General features: G+C 36.0%; 1 protein-coding gene across 2 annotated transcripts in view; it reads left to right on the top strand.

The window, feature by feature from the left end:
- CALCR (calcitonin receptor) overlaps nucleotides 1-21341 on the top strand; it is a 62312-nt gene that overhangs the window by 662 nt on the left and 40309 nt on the right. For both annotated transcript variants that reach the window (XM_028120435.2, XM_028120425.1), the window contains exons 2-5: nucleotides 6556-6712; nucleotides 8830-8940; nucleotides 14808-14920; nucleotides 17834-17925. In XM_028120435.2, coding sequence (XP_027976236.1) covers nucleotides 6556-6712; nucleotides 8830-8940; nucleotides 14808-14920; nucleotides 17834-17925 — 473 coding nt within the window. The remainder of the gene's footprint in view (nucleotides 1-6555; nucleotides 6713-8829; nucleotides 8941-14807; nucleotides 14921-17833; nucleotides 17926-21341) is intronic.

The raw sequence follows: 21341 nt of genomic DNA, 5'->3' as shown, positions 1-21341 counted from the left end.
GATTTTAAATGCATCTCTCAAAAAAATTGACTAAGAATCTTAAGTCTTAACAGACCAATGTCACTCCATAACGCTTTCTCTAACCTTTTAAATCATGTCCAAGTTTTGTGATTTTATACTGTTTTATTCCTAAATGGTTAGCAGGTAGTCAGAACTGCAATTATCTTAGAAAATACTACCAGGGCCTATCTATTTATTGGTTTTGATTTTGCTAACCCACCATCATATCAGCTTCCACAACACATGAAAGAGAGATGAGTAAATTTTACATAAATAAATTAGGAGTTGTCTTGATCCTTATCCTTTCTAGCACATCAGAACAACATTGCCAATGAATCATAGAGGCAATAAAAATAAGTCAGTACCTGATATTATTATATTCACCCAAACAAAACTTTCCCAGGGTTCCAGGATTTACATTGTTAATTCATGAGTAGTCATAGGCTTACAAGTTTGCATAAACTGTTTCTCTTAACATTATTCAGGGAAAAATATTACTAATATTCCAAAAAAGTTCCTCTCATTTTTAAGGGAATTTTTATTTGGTAATGTTATACATCAAATAAATGGTTTATGGGTATGATTGTTAATGTAGCCCTCTTGTATCTACTTGGATATTGAGTATAGTTTATTATGTAATATTGTTGTATTATTTTAATCTTTAGATAAAATACAGTATAATTTGCTAAAAGTAATCCAATATTTGGAAATGCAAGTAACTTCATGTCATTGTAAATATAATAAAAACACTTAAACAAGAATATTGTAGGAACTACTAGCATATTTTATGTTGTCTCTAAATGCCCAAGCCTTATATGAGATTCTATAGTTGCAGAAATAGTGGTATATTCCATTCATAATTGATATTGTTATCTTTAGAGCTTAAATTCTGTGTGATCCATTACATGTAAATATTTCTAAATAATTCTATTTCATAAACCATATAATTATATTAGACAGTGACAGAAGAAAAGTTCTAAAGTAGTTAAATAATTCTATTTCATAAACCATATAATTATATTAGACAGTGACAGAAGAAAAGTTCTAAAGTAGTTACTAATTTACTAAAGTAACTTACTAGATACGAATAAGACAGTTTGAGTACTACCACAAAGACTACAGATCATTTCTGATGTGTTAAAAAACTAAAGTAGATCAATTCTATTCAAAACTTTTACCCAATATATCTTGAAATTCAGACATTAAAAGAATTTCATATATTTGAGCCATGGACAGAAATGTCTTCTGATTTGTGGGCATCTCTTTGCTAGCAGACATACTACACAGGACACTTTTTTTTTTTTTAGGTTTTATTTATTTATTTGACAGAGAGAGACACAGCAAGAGAGGGAACACAAGCAGGGGGAGTGGGAGAGGGAGAAGCAGGCTTCCCACTGAGCAGGAGCCCGATGCGGGGCTCAATCCCAGGACCCTGGGATCATGACCTGAGCTGAAGGCAGACGCTTAACGACTGAGCCACCTAGGCACCCCTACACAGGACACTTGAGTGGTTTTGTGCTCTCTGCTGTGACAAACAGAAATTTGCTTCTCTATCCTGTATTTGGATCATATATTTGATTTGGAGAATTTTTCCATAAAAAATTTTTGATAAATATGTCAGTTTCCTTCTAAAACATTCATTGTGTTCCACATGGATACTCCTCCAAGAAAATTAAATTTTTTAAAAAAGTGATATTGATTTTAATTACTATAAAATATTACTTCTTAAATACATTAATGTGAAAAACCACTACGAGTGTATTTATTGAATTCTACGAAACTGATTTCCAAATGCTCTATAAAGTATCAGTTTGTCACCACGTTCCATGAGCCTCAATTTACATTAAGCAAAACCACCCACTCACTTCCTCTCCCTTATCTGCAGTAATGTAATAGGCTTAGAACAGTGCTTGACGCATAGTGAGCACTCAAAAATGTAGTGATGATGATGATAATTATAACAACAATGATGAGGACCTAGAAAAACTAGATTCTTCTGAGAAGCATTTTGTTGTTAACTAAGCTGTATTCCCTCATTTGCTTAGAATTTTTCATCACACAGCAGTTTTGTTGTTTATATAATGCTTAAGTAGAAAGTACGTAGGACACCAACCGTCTGATCCTACCTGGAAGAACCAGGGTTAACAGGTTACAAAGTTCTATTTTATCCATTGTTATTTTGAAAAGTATAAGTAACTGAAACCTACAAATAATTCCAACATCTACATTGTCGATATTAAGGATGGTGACATCGAAATCCTGTTGGTTATATCAGTTTGTGGATTCTAGAATCATGTTCCTTTTAGAGTAGTTCTGTCTCTGGCAATCATTAAGAATCTTTCCCGTCAACATTGTAGCATGGGTTCCCACATTCATGAGGTTTAAACCACGGCAGAGATGGGCCATTTCTTAAAGGTCTACACAGAACAGTCCTATAATTATTTTGTCTCTGTGCTTCTAGAAACCACCTGGATCCCAAAAGTAGGCTGGTTGTCTTACATCAAAGTAGGAATTGCTTGACTACATGACCATTCAAACCAGATTGCTTTCCACTGGACTCCAGGATTAGTGTGCACGAAACCTAGAATGTAAGCCCCATGAGGGCAGGGACCTTACCAGTCTTGTTCACTGCTGAGTCTCCAGTACTAGAACAGGACCTGGCATGTGGGAAGCAAAGTATCTGTTACCTGAAAGAACCAGCGGTGTTTCGGCTGAGGACTACAGGTATTGGTGGCAGCTTGGTGGCCGTATGTGTGGCGCCATTTACTTGCACCTTTAGGAGTGACATCACATATACGGCGGCTAAACTGCTACATAGGACAACAAGTAAGAGGTTGTTTTTTTGTTTTGCTTTGGAAAAATCATGTTAAGATGGCTTGTATGCAAAGCTTTGAACACCAGTCTTTATCCACAAAAGCAGTGTGCCCTTCATAGCTCATCTCTATCCTCATGTGAGCATAAAATATTTATTTATGCCCCCAAATATATAATATAAACATAATACTTACGATAAGTAAAATATTTTAAGTCTTTCACATTGCTTGGTAGTCTTATCTAATCACTATGCTTCTATTTTGTCTCTATATTGCTGAAAACTACACCACCTCCTAGCCATTTTTGTTGGTACAAACTCATCAGCAAAAAGTTTATATGTCCAGTGAACTTTATGAAATTTGTATATGTATTATTGTCAAGCAGTAGTAATTCCATTGTTGGAATTATGTATATATATATATATATATATATATATATATATATAAGAGTTATCTATATAGATATATATATCCAATAAATATATATATATAATAGTTATCTGTCTATGTCCACATACATAGACAGAATGCCTCAATGTGTATGTTATTTTCAGAAGAAAATCACTGAAACATTCAGTTACCACTGGAAAAATTCCATCGTCAGTGCTCACACACAAACCAGACAAGGAGCGGACTCAGATGACTATGTCTCATCTACGACAGAAGTTCTAATTTCTCATTCCTTCAGTGTTGAAACAATCTCTACTGAACCAGCCTCCAAACCCAGTTCACTGGAGTTTGTTTCAATATTGCAAGAATGATAAGATTGATGCTACTACCGTCTACATGAACGACACCCGCTCTTTCGGATGGGCATGTCTTTACTGTGACTGATGTTAAAACTGCATTAAAACAAATAATCCTGTAATTGAAAAATACAAGCACAGGGTTTTCCTCTTGATATCCTTGCACATAATGCCTCCCCATGGCTTCCAGGAACATTTCTTAACTGGTTGCCCAGTCAATTTAAAGATAGAATTCAGAATGTTACTTCTGGAAGGAATGCCAAACTTAAACAAAATAGTCCCTAATATCTAAAATATAAATATTTATATATGACATCACATTCCATCTTCTAATTTGATTTGAATGTGGTGAGAAAATGGCCCATAAATAAATATGTGTCAGTGAAATATTCTAAGAACAGAGCCACAAAGAATCTAAAATAGATGCACAAGTTTAACGTATAATTAATATCTCTTATTGTGAGGACACAATGACCTATTAAAGACCATGGTTATGTGATCTCTAGTGAGATTATTAACACACACACAGACACGTGCTTTCATACAAATGGAGGCTCATACAATCCAAAATGAAGCCTTAACATGAAATTGCTTCAAAATATGTATTTTTTACTCGCAAACCACTTTCCAATTCCTGAAGGAATATCTGAGCATTCAGTGATTGATGATTCTTTACCGTTCACAATTTCTGGTGTCAGAAAATATTTTATAATGTTGGTCTTTCTTGCTAGTCTGTAAGCTCCATGAGGGCAGGATCTATGTGTGTTTTATTCAGCACTGTATCCTCAGTTTCTAGCATAATGCTTGACTTACTAGCAAATAATAACTATTTGCCAACTGATTGGTCTTGAAATGAGTAAGAAAGGGTCATATGACAACAGAATGATGTTCAACTACATGGGTAAAGGATTTGTACATTTTAAATCATTTCTGTCAGTACATTAATTTCTCTTTTCATTGTCATACATCCAAGAGGCATTAAAATTAGAAATAATCCTAATATCCAAAGAGTAGTATCAGCCATCTTCGCAGTCATTGTCCATCTAGAATTATAAGTAGTAAGTATTTACCCTCTTCTGTTTGCAAGCAATTTCTACTTAGACGGCTTGCTGGCACCTTCAAAACAAGTACAAAACAGAACTTACCTTCTTCCCCCAGTAAGGTTTTCCTTTCCCAACTTCTCCCTTCTCAGGGCACTCCCATTTTTTCCATTCTGTAGTTTAAAATATCAGAGCTGTTTGACTTTTAACTGTTCTCCTTTCCGTATATTCCAAATACATCTTTTTGTTATTTGAGAAAGTCCTGAGGGCTATACTTCCCTGCTCCCTCCTGCGGTGATCTAGTCCCTGCCTTGGGCTTCCTGGCTCCCTCCCCAGCTCTGATCTGTGCACATCTGACGCCCACCACATGAATTTTACTAACACTCTCCTTTTCGCAGCCTTCACTGATCAAAAACCTGCATGACATCTTTATTTTATTGTCATGTTGTAATAACATTAGCTAAAATGTATTGAGCCTTTCATTGCACCACACACTTTGTATTCATTTTCTCGGGGCTCTGTGTTATCTGATTTTCCTTGACTCCATTTCTTACTAACCCCCAAAGATACTCCCCTCCAGGAAGGATGGTTTCCTACAGTGATTCACACATGCCATTTCCTACCTCTAGGACTTAGACGCATTCCTTTCCTTCCATCCAGAAAGCCTTCCCTCTCCTCCCTGTGCAGGCACTCAAAGTCCAATTCCAGTTCTACCTTGTGTCTGTAGTCATCCCTGACTGTTCTTGTTCCATGCCCTCTGTCTGTTCTGAATTGTTGTATTATGCATTGTACAGTTTAGCTTTTAGCACCATGCTATCTTATAGGACAGGGCGCCCCGTCTACACAGTGACATACACTGGAAAACAGTGCGGCCCTACTATGAGTAGCCTGACGTATACAGGCCAACTTAATAAAAATGAGTTTGTTTTAGAGACTGTGAGGCATAGAGAAAAGTACATAACACTATTTCTGCCATCGATACATTTGGGGAAACCTTAATCTTAGAATAATTTAGTCAGAATAAGGCCAAATAAAAAGTGTGTTTAACAGGTGTGATGGAAAGAGAACAAAGAGTGTTCTAACTTCAGAAGAAGAAAAGTCAGTGCAGGCTGAAGCTTGCGGTCTTCTCTGAAAAAAGTCTCTATGCAGAACATGGATATAGAAAATCATGGATTCAGGCACCACCAAAAACATCATGGCCACAAAAGAGATTGAGATCTAAATAAACACAACTTAGGATGATGTGTTAAGATGGTGATCATGAACAATGTCAGCCTGTACCAAAAATGCAGAAGCGCTAGGAGAAATATTTAAGATTTACGTTGACTTTCAGTATTGAAAATAAATAATCCTGTGTAGGTCATCAGCTGATGAAGCCAATTTAAAGATATTAAGGCCAATTATCCAATGCAGAATATCTCAGAAGAACAGATTTCGTTTGTTCTATGGAATAACTGGGGTGAAATTTTGTCAGTGTACATAATCTAAGCACAAATTTTTAAAAAGCTGAAATAATCTAATATAAAAGCTCATTTATTGCACTAATATATCTATTTTTAATAGCATGACTCATGATTATTAGAGTTTCCAAAGAAGGCAAAATTGATTTAATATTAGTATTTTTTTTGGAAATCAGTTTATTTGTTTTACTTCTAAACTTTACAGTGATAATAAAATTAAAACAATCTTATATGATAAAGAGGTGCATGAGTTTGGGTGGGCGCTATACATTTTCAGTAGTGAATGGGATGAATGCAAATATGAAATTTGTAGGTAGAATTTGTAGATGAAATATAAATATACTTTTTAGTTATGAAGAAAAATATCCTACATGGAGACCATTCGTAATTGTTGCTCATGAAGGAAAATGTTTTCAAACTTTCTGATTGTTTCATTTATTTCTGTATCCACCCATTCCTGCTCTGTATAAGTAACTGATTTGTCTTTTTAATGCAGCACCCAACCCCGATTCTTCCTGCCACTTCAAATAACACCTATCCTCCCAATATGGAGTCCGAGCCATTTCTGTACGTCCTAGGACGAAAGAAAATGTCGGATGCGCAGTACAAATGCTATGACCGCATGCAGCAGTTACCCCCATACCAAGGAGAAGGTAAAAAGAAGGATGTATGCGAATATGTGTTTCAAATATCATTAAAGGCTTATTTTCTTCCATGGATAAATATGTGTTGACTAATTTTAATATGCCAGCATTTTTAACAGTGGTTTTCAAACTATGGTATGTTTGTGTATTTCATGCTGGAGACATGTCTACTTTCTTTGCCCGAGTTCACCCAACTGGTTTTGGGCTAACAGCTGCACCTATGACAAAATTACTACAATAACTCAGTAGTCACACCTGCCAAGGAGGAACAATACAGGGCTAAGTGATGGAGAGGACCTGGAAAATGACAGGAAGGGAAGTGGAAAATAGAGGGCAGAGAATTAGCCTCAGGTGAATCCCGTCAAAACCCTGTCTTGCTCAGGTTAATTAGGCAGTATCTTCCCCTAACTGTCAATGGGTGGGCAACTCCTGTTCCTTCCTCTTTTCTACCCCCAGTTCCCAGAGGAATTAATACAAGCTCTCTCCTAGGCAGGCATTGTTTATCTATCACCTTCTCTAGAATGCTCTGTGTGACTGTACAAATATTTTCAGGGCCAAGCACATTCTCTCAGCTATAGAAGGCTATGAGATGGCCAAACATTACTACATCCATTTCAGTTCTCTCCCCTGTCCCCTAAAGCATTTGAAAAGTCCCAACAAGATCGTGTACACCCTTGTATATTCTAAGATAACACTGCTTGGTAGGGTGGAATATCGTTTAAGTATATTCTGTTTCTACGCATGGTTTGCCTTCAAATAGTTAAAGTTTTAATTTCTAGTTCCTATTTTTAGCATTTTCCTTTAAACAAAACTCAAGACAATTAAAAGACAGATACATGTTATTCTTCCATCTGCAGTAGTTTCAGTGTCTTTTAAGAACCTGAGAAGTTATTAGATGCAGTTCTACCCAAAGACAAACCATTCCTCGGAAGCAAATGAAATAAGAAAAACACAAAATTTATTTTCAGAGACCAAGTGAAAGCAGCCTCCTTCACTTCAGTCTTAATCATAGGTTGAACTTTCGTACTATGATCAGTATTTTAAGATTTCTTTTTTCTTTTCTTTTTCTTTTTTTAATCATTTTTCTCTTTTCTATTCTTTTCTTTCTTCTTTCTTCTTTCTTTCTTTCTTCCTTCCTTCCTTCCTTCCTTAGAACTGACTTCAAAGCCTGAGGCTTATTGTTTTGAGTAGCTTTATAGAGGCAAATCTTCATGTTTTAGGGTAAATTAAATTTTGAAAGGAGTGAGAAACTACTTGGAGGCAATGCTGATAAATACATAAACTGCTCAAACTGAGCATTATTTTAGCCACTAATAAAGTGTGATTCTAAAATAATAAGACTAGTTTTATACATAATCTATTAACTCTCTACAAATGCATCTCCAATAGGAATTTTGAACAATTGAATCTTAAACCCTTGGATTAAGAATAGAATTATCCTAGGGACGCCTGGGTGGCTCAGTCCATTAAGCATCCTGACTCTTGATTTCTGCTCAGGTCATGATCTCATGGTCATGGGATTAAGCCCCGAGTCAGGCTCCGCACTCAGCAGGGGGTCTGCTTGAGGATTTTCTCTCTCCCTCTCCCTCTGCCCGCCTGCCTGCTCTTGTGGATGTGTGCGCTCTCTCTCTCTCTCTCTCTCTCACACACGCACGTGCGCAAATAAATAAATAAATCTTAAAAAAAAAAAAAGAATAGAGCCATCCAAGGCAAACTTTTTTAAGGTTAATGGTTAGTAGGCTGTATATGTTCTAAAGCTATATCGTTTTTTTCAAAGTAAGCCTCTTATCCAGGGGTGATATTGCATATATTTTCACAAGATTTCTTTGCAGCATTTCTGGAGATATTTTAAAGGAAAGATGTTGGAGGAAAGATTCCATACAGATGACATGTGTGTCTTTTGAAGAGCAAATGGAGAAAACCCTATAAAAATGTAAATTTGATTAAGAGTTAGTCAAGTTAATATCTTTGCTTTGTTGCTGCGGCTGTTCTTTTTCATATTTCCATATGCATGTAGAGCACTCCAGAATAACTATTAAATATTAGGTCCTATTGAACACTGTTAAATCCTGCTGATGATTCTGCAGCTTTTTCCAACTTTTTCCAATTTCTTTGTGAATCATCAGGTCCGTATTGCAACCGCACGTGGGATGGATGGCTGTGCTGGGATGACACACCAGCTGGAGTACTGTCCCATCAGTACTGCCCAGATTATTTTCCAGACTTTGATCCAACAGGTAAAATATTTCTTTTTATTTCATATTTTGCTATGAAGCTTTTAGAATTTTCATGATTCTGAAAAAAAAAATCAGATATAAAAGATACCTATCTAATCATACTCTACATGTTTCAGCACTTTCTGAAGCATTTCCTTACTTGAAATACCACCGAGTTGTATAAGTATTTCAAGCTCTCCTTATTTTTTAGGTCACATTACTGGTCAGATGGGCACAGTGGTCTTTAATTCTAAATGAAAGTTAAATTTTTATATATTTTAAATATTTAATATTAAATTTTAATAAAATTTTAAATTAATTTTTTTAACTCTGTGAAGTTTTACTTAAATGTGGTTATCTTTCAGTTTTCAACTGTCGCACATTTGGTGACTTATGCAAATACTTGATCTAGACTTTGGGTATACAGGACTGATAGAGCACACACAACGGAAATTTTATATAACACTGAAAGTTATATAAAACTGTCATGTGTAAAGGAAACTAAATCAGAAGATAGTAACTCTAGACACTTGCTAGATTTCTGTTCCAACAGTAGATTATTAATATATGTTCAGTAAATAAGACTAATGTTGTTACAATGAATGAATCATACTAACATCCAGCTCCATGCCCTGCACAACACAAGCAGTCAACAAATGTGTGTTAAGTAAATAAGTGACACCAAATTCATTTTGGCTATAAAAGTAACATAGGAATACTTCTCACTGAGTATCACTTTTTACTTTTCAAAACATTTTCATATATATTATCTAAATTTATATACTCACACAATATTTGACACAAAATTGCAAGTGAACCAAGTCTCCTGAGCTCTTACCTAACCCTCTCTTTATAAGTAAGTGCCACAGTCTTGGAAAAGCATTTGAGAAACAGTATTTCTGAATCCCCATACACACTTGCACAGATTGAAGTACTTTTAGAACCTCCTAGGGAAGACATGTTTTTCCTTCAGGCCTCAATCTAGCCACACTGGTATAATTGGAAGTTGGATCAGGATGCATAGGCAGGATAAAGGTCTAGGAGTGCCAGCTACCAAGTGGAGTAAGTAAGAAGCAAGGGGGCTGATGGGACGTATCTCAGAAACATCAGCTATCCAAAAAGATTCGAGGTCTGGAATCCAAGATGCCCAGTGGCTAGTGGTCAGGAGCAATGCAAGGAATGTGTAAAGACATAAAATTTGAGTTTGTATAACAGCCTCAGTCCAGAGACTAGACACATGGGGGTCAGGGGGATGGATTTGAATAGGTGTTAGTAGTGACTGATTCTCAATTTGGCTAAGAATCTTGGAAACAACAAAATCCTGATGCCCGGTACCACCCCAGACATTCTGAATTAATTAGTTTGGAGTATAACCTGGGCACGAGGATCTTTTAAAGTTCTGCTTGTGACAAAATGTGCAGCCAAGATGAAAATGTGTTAAATAATAAAGAAAGTCCAGATAAGAAAGTGGCGGATACCAGAAAAGCTCAACCAATACACTGAGTAGCTGCGTCGGTGGGAGGTGGAGCGCAGAATCAGATGAGACTGATACAATGGAGGAAGGTGGGTACCAGAGGGGTAAAAAGCAGTAGCCAGCCAGCTTCAGGGACTACAGGTGCTGGGTCCAGAAAAACTCTGTTCTAAGAAACTAGATAGAAAATCTGTCCCATTGAAATATTAACTGAGATTAAGAGACTGAAAAGGGACTATACATCTTAGTTATAAAAGAGACCCAGATGAGGAACCTAAGATACAGGCACACCGCTTAAGCCCCAGTTAACAGGTGAGCTTTGTTCCTGAGAGTAGAGTGAGCCTGAGGCTGCAGAGCATGTTTAAGTTGCTCAGATGTTGAACTGGCTGGCTGTGGGGCAGGGCTCCATGAAGCAGGTCCTTCCACCTCAAGCTCCAGACCTCGTCTGACAGGATGTGATATAACAGAGCACAGTAATCCCTCCACACCTCACAGTCTCATCTTTCTCTTTCCTTCAGTATCCTTTTGGAAGTGGTTCCATGGAAGAGAGTTAGAACATTCAGTCAGTGGAAGGGAATGCCAAGGTCCTGACAAAAAAGGATCTTCATTGCATTAACTGGTCTTGACTAGAAATAGCATTTTGAAGAGAGAAATCGGTGTTTGTTTCATGCATAAGAGATGATGAAAAACAACCTTGCCTTTCAGATTTTTCCAAGAGTTGTTTGGTCAGAGTTTCTACCACATTTTGGGGTCAACCAGCCCATCTGTTTACCTTTGCTCACTGAGTATGAATGACAAGAGGTTACTTTGCATAGACCAAAAGTGAGAACATCGGTTAAGATAGAAAAACAATTGTCAAATGGTAAAATCTAGGCAAGAAAGTTTCCGGAATCCAGATTAAAGCAGAGAAATTAGTCTATCCTTGTGTCAGTGTTTAAGAGATGCTTTGGTGCTTCCAACAAGGATGAGATCCAAAGTTCCACCCCAGTAAGACAGAGATAATGAAAATGAGATTACAGGGGACTACTTTAAAACTAGTTTGAACTAGTTCGGGCCAGCCACTTCTGAAAATTTTCATTGTGCAAAGAGGAAGGCCTGAGTGTCCTGCCCTGCTCAGCACGACTTTCCTGTAAATTCTAACTCAATGCTGTTTGATGATCATCTTTCTGGCTTTTATTGACTCTTCCCAATAAATGATGCTTCATTCATCTTGACTTGACAACTACATTAGAGATAATTTGATTGGCATAAAGAGCTTTTCTGCAATAGAGGCTACAAGGCCATTCCAGAGCAGCAATGGGCTCTTGCCAAAGTGGCTATAATTATTGACTAAAAGGCAAGTTTTTGGTCAGCAAAACAGGGATTTCCAGGCATAGATCCATCTTATCAGCCTGGTTTTTAGAACAAACCCTCTCAAGTGGGGGACAAATCCACTTCAAAAGAAAAGCACATCTTAAAAATATCTATATTCAACAAACTTAAATTTGTTGGGATTTTACCACTGACCCAATGCTATATTTTAATGATAAAACAGTTCAATGAAATGACAGAGATTTCATTTTAGATGAAGTGTTTGGTAAAAGGTCATGATAGAGTGAATAACAGCATTGAAATTCAAAAGAGGCTGGTAGCCTGTAGGAATATGCTAGAATGTAAAAAGCACATTTAACAAGGATGTACTTAAGGTTCTGCCCTTAATGTCAAACACTCAATCAACATTAATGGCACAAAGCCAAGAAGGTCAACATATGGTTTAGGACCATGACTCTCAACCCTGATACTCTTTGGAATTGGTGAGCTTTTTTAAAATGCTGATGCCTGGTTACCTCTTCAGATAAGCAAATTTGAACCTCTGGGGTTTGGGCCTCAGAATCTGTAAAAAGCTCCCCCCTTGTGGATCTGGAGTGAAATAAGCACGCTGTCCTCTTCATGGGGCAGTCCAAACTTAGAATATTTCAGAGGGAAATACCAATATCGAGCACATGCAGAGTGGCTCTAGGTTGTGAAGGGACACCAAGCTGTGTAGTGTGAGTAAATGGGGATGTCTGGTTTGGAAAAGGAAGTTGGACCTATCCTTTCTTCGAATATTGAAAGATTTGCCAGGTGGAGGAGCACAAGTTCTTACAGCCGCAATGGGTAGGACCAGGAAATGCCTAGACCCAGACTTTAGTAACATCAGAACAAAATAATATCTCCTACAGTCTTGTCCATGATTGGAATGGATTTTTTCAGGAGGAACACCCCTCCCTCCTCCATAGAATATATTTTGCCTTACATAGCTAAATAACTTTGTTTAAAACTTCCTTTTGATAAAATAATCAGCTACTTTCTGACAATGTAAGATAAAATGCTTCATTACAAACCACTTTTTTAAAATTGCAAATAAGCTTGGAATGGTCATCGTCGACAATAGCATTAGCAAAATCATTGACTGGTTGTCAATATCAGTTTTTCTATGCTGATTAGTGCTAACCCTTTTTGAAATATTGTTGGTGTCCAGTGGTGATTCGTTAAATAGTTTTTGTCCAATGACTGTCTCAGCAAATTCACAATTAAAATTTTTTCTATTTAACTTTCTAACAAATTGCCATTAAGCAATGATGATTCTAATAGGTTTCTTGAAAACATCTTTTGCTTGAAAAATGTGTTTTTTCAGCTGCTTGAAATAATTGTTGGAGTACATACAGACAAGTCTACAATTTTTAGTTTGAATCTTGTGTTTAGTTTGGTAGTACCTGTTTCAGTCATACAATGAAAAATTTTGAATTACACTTAAAAACTGCCCAAGATAAAAGAACTTTCATACTGGCCATTAGCATATTGATTGACTAACCAGAACTACTGATAGAAAATTATTTTAAATATTATCAGACCTCAGTGATATTTCAGACAAGTTTTTCTACATGAATTGTTTTCTTAGCCTTTAAAACAATAATAGTATCCTCCAAATATTAGTATGTTATTCAGACTTCCACATTTCTGCTAAAACAAAAAACAAAACAAACAAACAAACAAAAAAACCAGAAGTCATACATAAAAGGGTTATCCATTGGTGCGACAGCTCTTTACCTTTGCCAATGAAGAAAAATGCTTCAAAAATATTTTTCCCAAGAAATTATCAAAAATCAAAAATTTTTGAGGGTTCCAAATACACTGGTAAAATCTGTTTGCATATTATGCCAATTTGGGGTTACTATATGATCTCTGAGGCAATAAACACATTGCAGAGGTACTTTGGAGAACTAGGGAAAGTCTTAATAACTCAGATTAAATTTGACGAGTGCGTTCATTTTAATGTTCCCTTGTTCATTATTTCTATTTTATTTAATTCAATTTTTTCTTCCAATTGTGTAGCCAATCAGATTAGAATTTTAATACTATCTTGCAGTCAACCAAATTAGTTATGATTCTTTGGGTCACTGAATGAAGTGTAGATAACTTTGCCACAGGACTATGAAGCTTCATACAGAGCTTAGTAGCCCCGCAAAAGCTTTGGAATCAAGTAGACTAGACCTGGACTTGACCCCTGGCCTTTCTACTTGCTATCTGTGGAAGGGGAATTCACTTAACTTCTCTGAGCCTCAGTTCCCTCATATGTACAATGGGAAGATCAATACCCATCTTAAAGGGCCATTATTAACGTTAAAGAAGACAATTCTGCAAAGTGCTTAGCACAACACCTGGCCCATAGCAAGGTAGAGATCTTTAATATGCCAATCCAGCCAAATCAGCAAATCTCACTATCACCTAAGAGTTGATTCAAGAAGTAAATAGTGAAGGCTAAATCTATAAATCCCTAATATGCCCTCTGTGGGATCAAGAGAGATGATTCAAATGAAATCTTTTTGAGAAGCATAAAAATGATTTCTTGATACATCCTTTAGTTTAGGACTTTTTTGTTCTATTGGACTTAACTATATGAAATTGCCAGTATTTGACCATCTGACCCACAAAAACTGCAGTTTCATACAGTCAACCTAATACATACATATTGCATATAAATGAAGAAAAATATGGTCTTGCCATTTTCACATAGTTCCTATCTAAAATCAGAAATGTAAGGTTTGTTAAAAAATATGAGGCACGGTATAGGTAGCACTTTTTAGTGCGATGGACCTGATATTAAATCCCAGCTGACCCACTCTCTAGTGACTTCAAACTATAACCTCTCTCACTCCCTGCTTCCTGCTTATAAAGTGGAGATAGCAACATCGGCTTTACATGGCTTTGCTGAAGATAAAATGAGACAACACATACTAAAACATCTTATAAAATACATGATTCAGGGTAGTCTCCATTGACCTATATTCACATTCAAGTTCTATAAAGTGATTAACTCTTGGAATGGCTTTTAAGCTGTATTTTTCCTTCTTAGCATTTTGAGATCACAATGTAGTAACTTATGTTTCATTAACAGAAAAGGTTACAAAATACTGTGATGAGAACGGGGATTGGTATAAACATCCTGAGAACAATCGAACCTGGTCCAACTATACTATGTGTAATGCTTTCACTCCTGAGAAACTGAAGGTAGGTTCTATTTCACATTTCGGTATTGGGTGAGAATGCCATTATTTTTACATAGAAATGTATGCATAACTTTAAAATACCTGCTACCAAGAAGCCAGCCTATTCTATAGAAAGAAATCAGATCATGGCCAGTGAGTTCTAGGGACTCTATGAAGTAGCATTAGAGAAAATGACATTTTACTTCTTGGTTGGTACTTGGTATCAAAGAGTCCCATGAGAATCAGGCCATTCATAACGAGGGAAATAGTGTCCATGGAAGAGAGATGGGATTCCCCATGATGCCAGATATTAGGCAGCATTTCCAGGGACTCTCTAAGATCTCTCCTCTACCAGAAGAGTCCCAAAATTACAGATTTTTTTCCCCAAGTCACAAAGTGACAGTTGCCTCTTATTCCCTGCCCCAAGATGCCCATTATAGTCTTACTATCTGGTCTTGAAGGAACCCTTAGAATCTGGCTTCTCATCTACCTATTGATACAGGTGTGGCAGTTTAGTCCATTCTGATTTGTTGGTATTTGTGTCTTACCGTCTGTTAAATATTCATAATATCATCTCTGCTCGGAAACATTTAAGCCAACAGGAAAAACCCAGATACCTACTCTCCAAGTGCATGAGAAATCTGAAAAAAATCACTAAGCGCACAATCAGCCTCCTCTCCCCACGGTGCTGGGAGAAATGGTCAGTCAGTATTTAACCACACAGGCTATCCCTGAGCAGCCCTGGTGCTACAATGGAAACCTATTGTTTCCTTCAAAGATAGACCTGGATGCTAAGTTATTACTAAGTTGGAAGCTAAAAGCCCATCAGTGCTTCTGTTTGCTATAGAGCAGATTTAGGAGTATAGAAAATTTTCCTTTTATTTAAAACAAAACAAGCAAGAACAAAAAGTAAACAAGATGAATAGGTAGCTTAGAGACCAGTTGACTAGAGACCAGAGTAATATCTTGTCACAGACACAGGCTGGGGGCACCAAAGCCTGTTACCTCTTCACAAATTACTTAGTCACCCCCCTGAGAATAAGATGTATGTCTACATCCTAATGGAGAGCTATTTTACTTAATAAGATCTGATGGAAATTACATGTCACCAAGCAATGAATTCCTGAATGAGTGCTGATTATGATTTTACAGGAAAAAAATTATAAACCTGTTACCTGAATTGTTACAAAGAGTGCAGATCCAAATAAATAATTCTTAGTGCTGCCATATTTGACCTCACTCTGGCCATGTCTGATAAAATAGAAATAAAGTACTTCAAGAATAAATGTTTGCCTCCAAGAACCTAACATAATGATTGAAATTCTTTGCACAAATCTTCTAGCTATATACAGGCAAAAAAAAAAAAAAAATGGTGGAGCAACCAACTTAGAATTTATTTAAAAAAAAAAAAAGAAGCACTTCTCAGTCTTAAGAATGACACCAAGAATGGCAACTAAATTATGAGCTGTTGGTTTAATCTTACACATTTAGACAACTTTATTTCAGAAGAATAAATATTTTTTAAAGTATTCTGGAGGCAACTGAAAGAAAATAAATTAAGTTATATAAAGTTTTCTTAGAAATAAAATATACAGAGATAAAAATAAAATAATGACAGAGGTTAGGGGCATGGCTTGCATATCCAAATAAAAAACAGTATTTTAAATGGCAAGGGGATCTATATGGTGAACTATTTAAAAGGAAGAACTCTTAGAAAGTGCCACTCCTGGTTTTGTCTAGTGGTGAAGTTAGAAAAGTAGCCAGAAAATGAATTGGTGGGAGAAAAGAGGGGAGCTGAGTATTTGTTTTCTTGCAAAGATTCCTAAATACTTTCTAAGAAAGGGAGTATAAGCTATTTTGAAGTCTTTATCAGCTCTAGCTATAAACCCACTATTCCAACTTGGTCATCATTTCTGCAAGGATAAAAAGGGTGCTGTTAGGAGAGTAGTTTATCAGTGAAAGTGGCAAATAATATGTAAATGCCCCATCAAGTGGTACAACAGCCACAATTCAGGAGACATTGATTAGTTCATTTTGAAATTCTAACACCTAGAAAGGCAATATTTTTTTCTGTCCAGCATTAATGCACATCACCAAACAAAAGACTCTGCATGCTTCAAGAGCCTTTTAGCAGAATCAGTGCTTCCATATCAGGCTCTTCACAAGGAAATTGACAACAATCAAATGTTGAAGGGTAATGCTTTGTACATAAATGCCACAATTCTCCCAGGAATTAAAAAAGTTCATAGAAATTATCCAACTTACCTACACTGCATTTGTACCAATGTTCTATTGATTATTAAGTGGTATCAGCTTTTGCTTTATGCTTTATGTGGTTTGAGTTTATATTATTAGGTGAATAGAAATTAAAAATTGTTTTGTCTTCCTGACTTAACATCTGGACCTTTATGATATGATACCAGTTATCTTGTGGTTAGTGTTTATCTAGATCATCTTTTCCTGTCCTTTTATGTTCAATATTTCTGCATCCCAGTAGTTAACGATGTTTCTTATAAGCAGCACATAATTGTTTTAAAAATCATTTAGTTTTGACCAAATTATTTTAGAGATGAGGACTACTGAGATCCAGAGGGGTGAAGTGACTGACTTATGACAGTCACACAAAGACTTAATGATTAGTACTCCGAGTAAAGAACAGTACTGATGAATCCAGTCTTACGTTCCTCCCACCACATCATGCATATTCTAATATGATGGGTAATCTTATAATATTTAACCTGTTAACCCCAAATATTATGATTCAGTATAATTTAATTCTCTGAAACATTTGTTATAATTTTAGTAGATTTTTTTAAAGGCTGAGAACAGTTGTTGATTTACACTGATATTAAAGATAGAAACTATTTTCCCTCCTCTATTACCATTTATTTGCCTGTTTATTTTTATAACTGTTTTGTTGTTGTTGTTGTTCCAGAATGCATACGTTCTGTACTACTTGGCTATTGTGGGCCATTCTTTGTCGATTTTCACCTTGGTGATTTCGCTGGGGATTTTCGTGTTTTTCAAGTAAGTACCCTCAATGGAACTGCTTTTTATTTTCTTCTTTAAGGTACTGAAATAAATGGCAAACTGCAAGAGTTAGGGGAAGGGTGGTCTTCTGCAAACCACAGGAGAAATGCAGCACTGGGAGTCATGAAGTAGCAAGGAAAATGAAATTAATTAAAACATGCTTTTTAATGCTATCTCTGAGGAAAATAAGATGGATTCATATAATTTTCAAAGGTAATATGATTCTTCCCAAAATGAAACAGTCCTGTGAGCCCATAGGCACACTGTGTTAACATGTGAAAGGCTCCACTTACCATGGCTAAGGTTGCAGGAGGTACTGAGGAGAGGCTCCTCTTCCTTCTTTCACCCTCATCCTAAAATATGGAGGCCATGGTCAGAAGCTCAAGTGCACCTTGTCTAATTATGAGTTTATCATAGGTGGATTTGGCTGGAAGAGAAGTGTGGCTAGTGAGCCCAGAATAGTGTTTAGCCATAGAAGGAAGGTAAGGCTCCCTTCTGGTCCTGACTCACTCAGCTGGGACCAAGGAGAATCTCTGGAAGAAGAGTTAAGTGTCAATGTTTTGCCCTTGCAAACTGAGCATCTTCAACCACAGTTATCTTCTAACACTCTGAAGAGCAAAATCTCAATGAAGTTTCTATTCCGAGGCCATGTCTGTGCACTTGATTGCATTACCTATGGCAAAATGATTAAGTTGGTATAAATATTGATTTTGTAATAATGGAGAATTTGAAACATTGAATCTGTTTTTTCAGAATGACTTCATCATGCATGTGAGATGGTAATGTATGTTAAATTCAGTACTGGAAACGTCCTAAATTTAGTGTGATTTTTTTTAAGTCAAAGGCAGGAGGCACTACATTACCCTTTCATGAGAATTCTAATTTCTATACTACTGGGTTGTCTCCTTCAACTAATATGTTCTTTAGTAGTGGTGGTATTATACAAATGGTCAAGAAAAGCTCCTTCATAGGCTCACACTGCAAATAATCCTCCACACTTTAAAGATGTGATAATGTAACTAAATATATAATGTAACTAAATATCCAGTGATTCATACATAGTATAACAGAATCTTAATTTGATTTTTGTTAAAATATTATCATGATACTACTAAAGAAAATTAAGCCAAGGGGAGAATCACCTGTAAGCACACCCTGAACACAACTACTATTATTATTTTTCCCTGATCCCTTTTAATCTTTGTCTTCATCTTATACCATTATCACATTAGGTCTATGTCTTATATAGTCAAGGTTCTTCCTCTGACCAAGCAATGCAACTGAATAGCAATTTTTTCTTAACTGAATAATAATAAATAATAGTAAACAAATAAATAATAATTTAAATTAACAAAGAATGAGCTCCTTCCATATATGGTTTAACTGGAGAAAGATAAACACAAAGCAACAAGACATAAGGGATTAATTCCTAGAATTAGAATAGAAGAGTATTTTCAATTATAATGATCAGAATGCAGCAGAGTAAACACATAGCATGATTAATCTTGGAATTTCTATTCATTTTTCAACTGCACTTGACCATGGTGAATAAATACATCACGATGGCTCCCATACAACTTTGATTAAAAAGTCTGTCACTAAAAGTCTAACCTTTAAATTTTTTAATATAACCATAAAAAAACTGAAAGGAAAAAAATTGAAAGAAACAGCCCCCAAATTTGTAATAGTGCAGCTAATAAATGTATTCAGGAGTTTAAAGATAAAAAAATGTCAACCGGTTATTTCTTAGTTCTTTATTTCTGCAGTCACTTAAGTAAGTGATGAGATGTGAGAGCCAAATCAGCTAACAAAATAAGAATATTCCTTCAACACTCATTTCTATATGAAGCGACTGAAGATGAGTGTTTAGAAGTGCAGCACATAAGTAAAATATTTCTCAACGCCAGTTAGACCCAGAACAAGATTAATCTGGTTGAACCCTTGAGAGAATTTGGGGGCAGATTGTCTGGAAAGCATCTAATTTTGTCCTACTGTCTCTCAATTCCAAAAGCCTACCAAACAGCAACTTAAATCTTAGGAGGAAAATCAAGTCTTATTGATTTATAATCTGAATACGGTAATGGGAAGACAGAAACTGAAATAGCTTGTTCTCCAGAGTGCACACAACCAGAGACGGATAGGATATGAAAAACACACATGCTGAGATCTAACAGCAGTCACATCTGATTTTTATACTTGTTCTTAATTTTATCTTAAACCTACCCAAACTAAAAATAGCAAGGGCATCCGTTTTCTTCAAATTAAAGTATGCTTCTGAATCTTCAGATTTTTTTCTGTACATTTGCATTTCATAAATATTAAAAGTGAAAAAATAAAAAAGGTAATTCTGATCTATCACTGGGTTTTATCTTTTAATTAGCAACATTTTCCCAGAATTGTTTTCAAATGCTCAACATCACCCTTAAGGTCTTTACTGCATATTACAATGGAAGCTTTTATGATTTATGTGCTTAAATGGTATCATCTGTGTGAAACCTGAGCAAAAATATAATCATCACTCCCTTGCTTAATTCTACATTCCCAGGCTTGAGTTATTCTGCAAAATCTAATCAATTTCATAAAACTTTCATGAAACCAAAATGAGAAGTTACACCCAGCTCCACTTTTGAGACCTAATGCCCCATTCATAATCATCCCGTTGAAATCTCACTCTCAACCCATAAAATGTGCCTTATAGGGTCTATAAAAAGGAATAACCCTGCAGGTGTCCCCCTCAAACCAGCAGGCTAAGAAAGCCTGCAGAGGAATTTAAAGTTACTAAATATACGGGAGGCTGTGGAACTGCCAATACTTTGCTGCTAAAAATCTAGGAAATTACTCATATATATACTCATTTTCTTTGCAGGAAAAATAGTTAGGAGCAACAATACAGAGAGGGATTAAATAGAAACATCAAATTTATTCAGCAAGACTCCTCACTACTAGATGCCAATAGTAAATGTCAACAAGAGAATTAAGATGAAGATACCCTTAGGGAAGACTGTCTTGAGAAAGTCACATAAGTGGCCATTTATTTGTGTTTGTTCCCTGACCATTTAAGCAAGTTTGCAATAAAATTCACTTATCCTGTCAGTTCCACTTAGAATGTATCAATTGACATTTCTGTGGAATCATCCTAAATTACTAAAACATCTCACTGTTTTCTCTCAAGAAAGCACCACAATCGAACATTCACTAACATCCATTTTGACTACTTGATACTCATGCCTTACTGATTGTTAAATTTTGAATATTAATTACTCTTGTCTGAAAATGAATAGAGTTGTATGTTGGAAGGCAGGGGGTGTCTTTATTGCCTTGCATTGTCTATGTTACATTACATTAGCCATACCAGCACAAAAGAAGGATTTCCACAGGGACCTCCAGAAGCAATACTGATTCCCCTCTACTCA

This window comes from Eumetopias jubatus, unplaced genomic scaffold (genome assembly GCF_037043125.1).
Source record: "Eumetopias jubatus isolate StellerSeaLion01/CBP00866 unplaced genomic scaffold, mEumJub1_p1.0 scaffold_14, whole genome shotgun sequence".
Lineage (NCBI taxonomy): Eukaryota > Metazoa > Chordata > Mammalia > Carnivora > Otariidae > Eumetopias > Eumetopias jubatus.
Note: the sequence above shows the minus strand (reverse complement) of the source record. Positions and strands in the feature narration are given on the sequence as shown.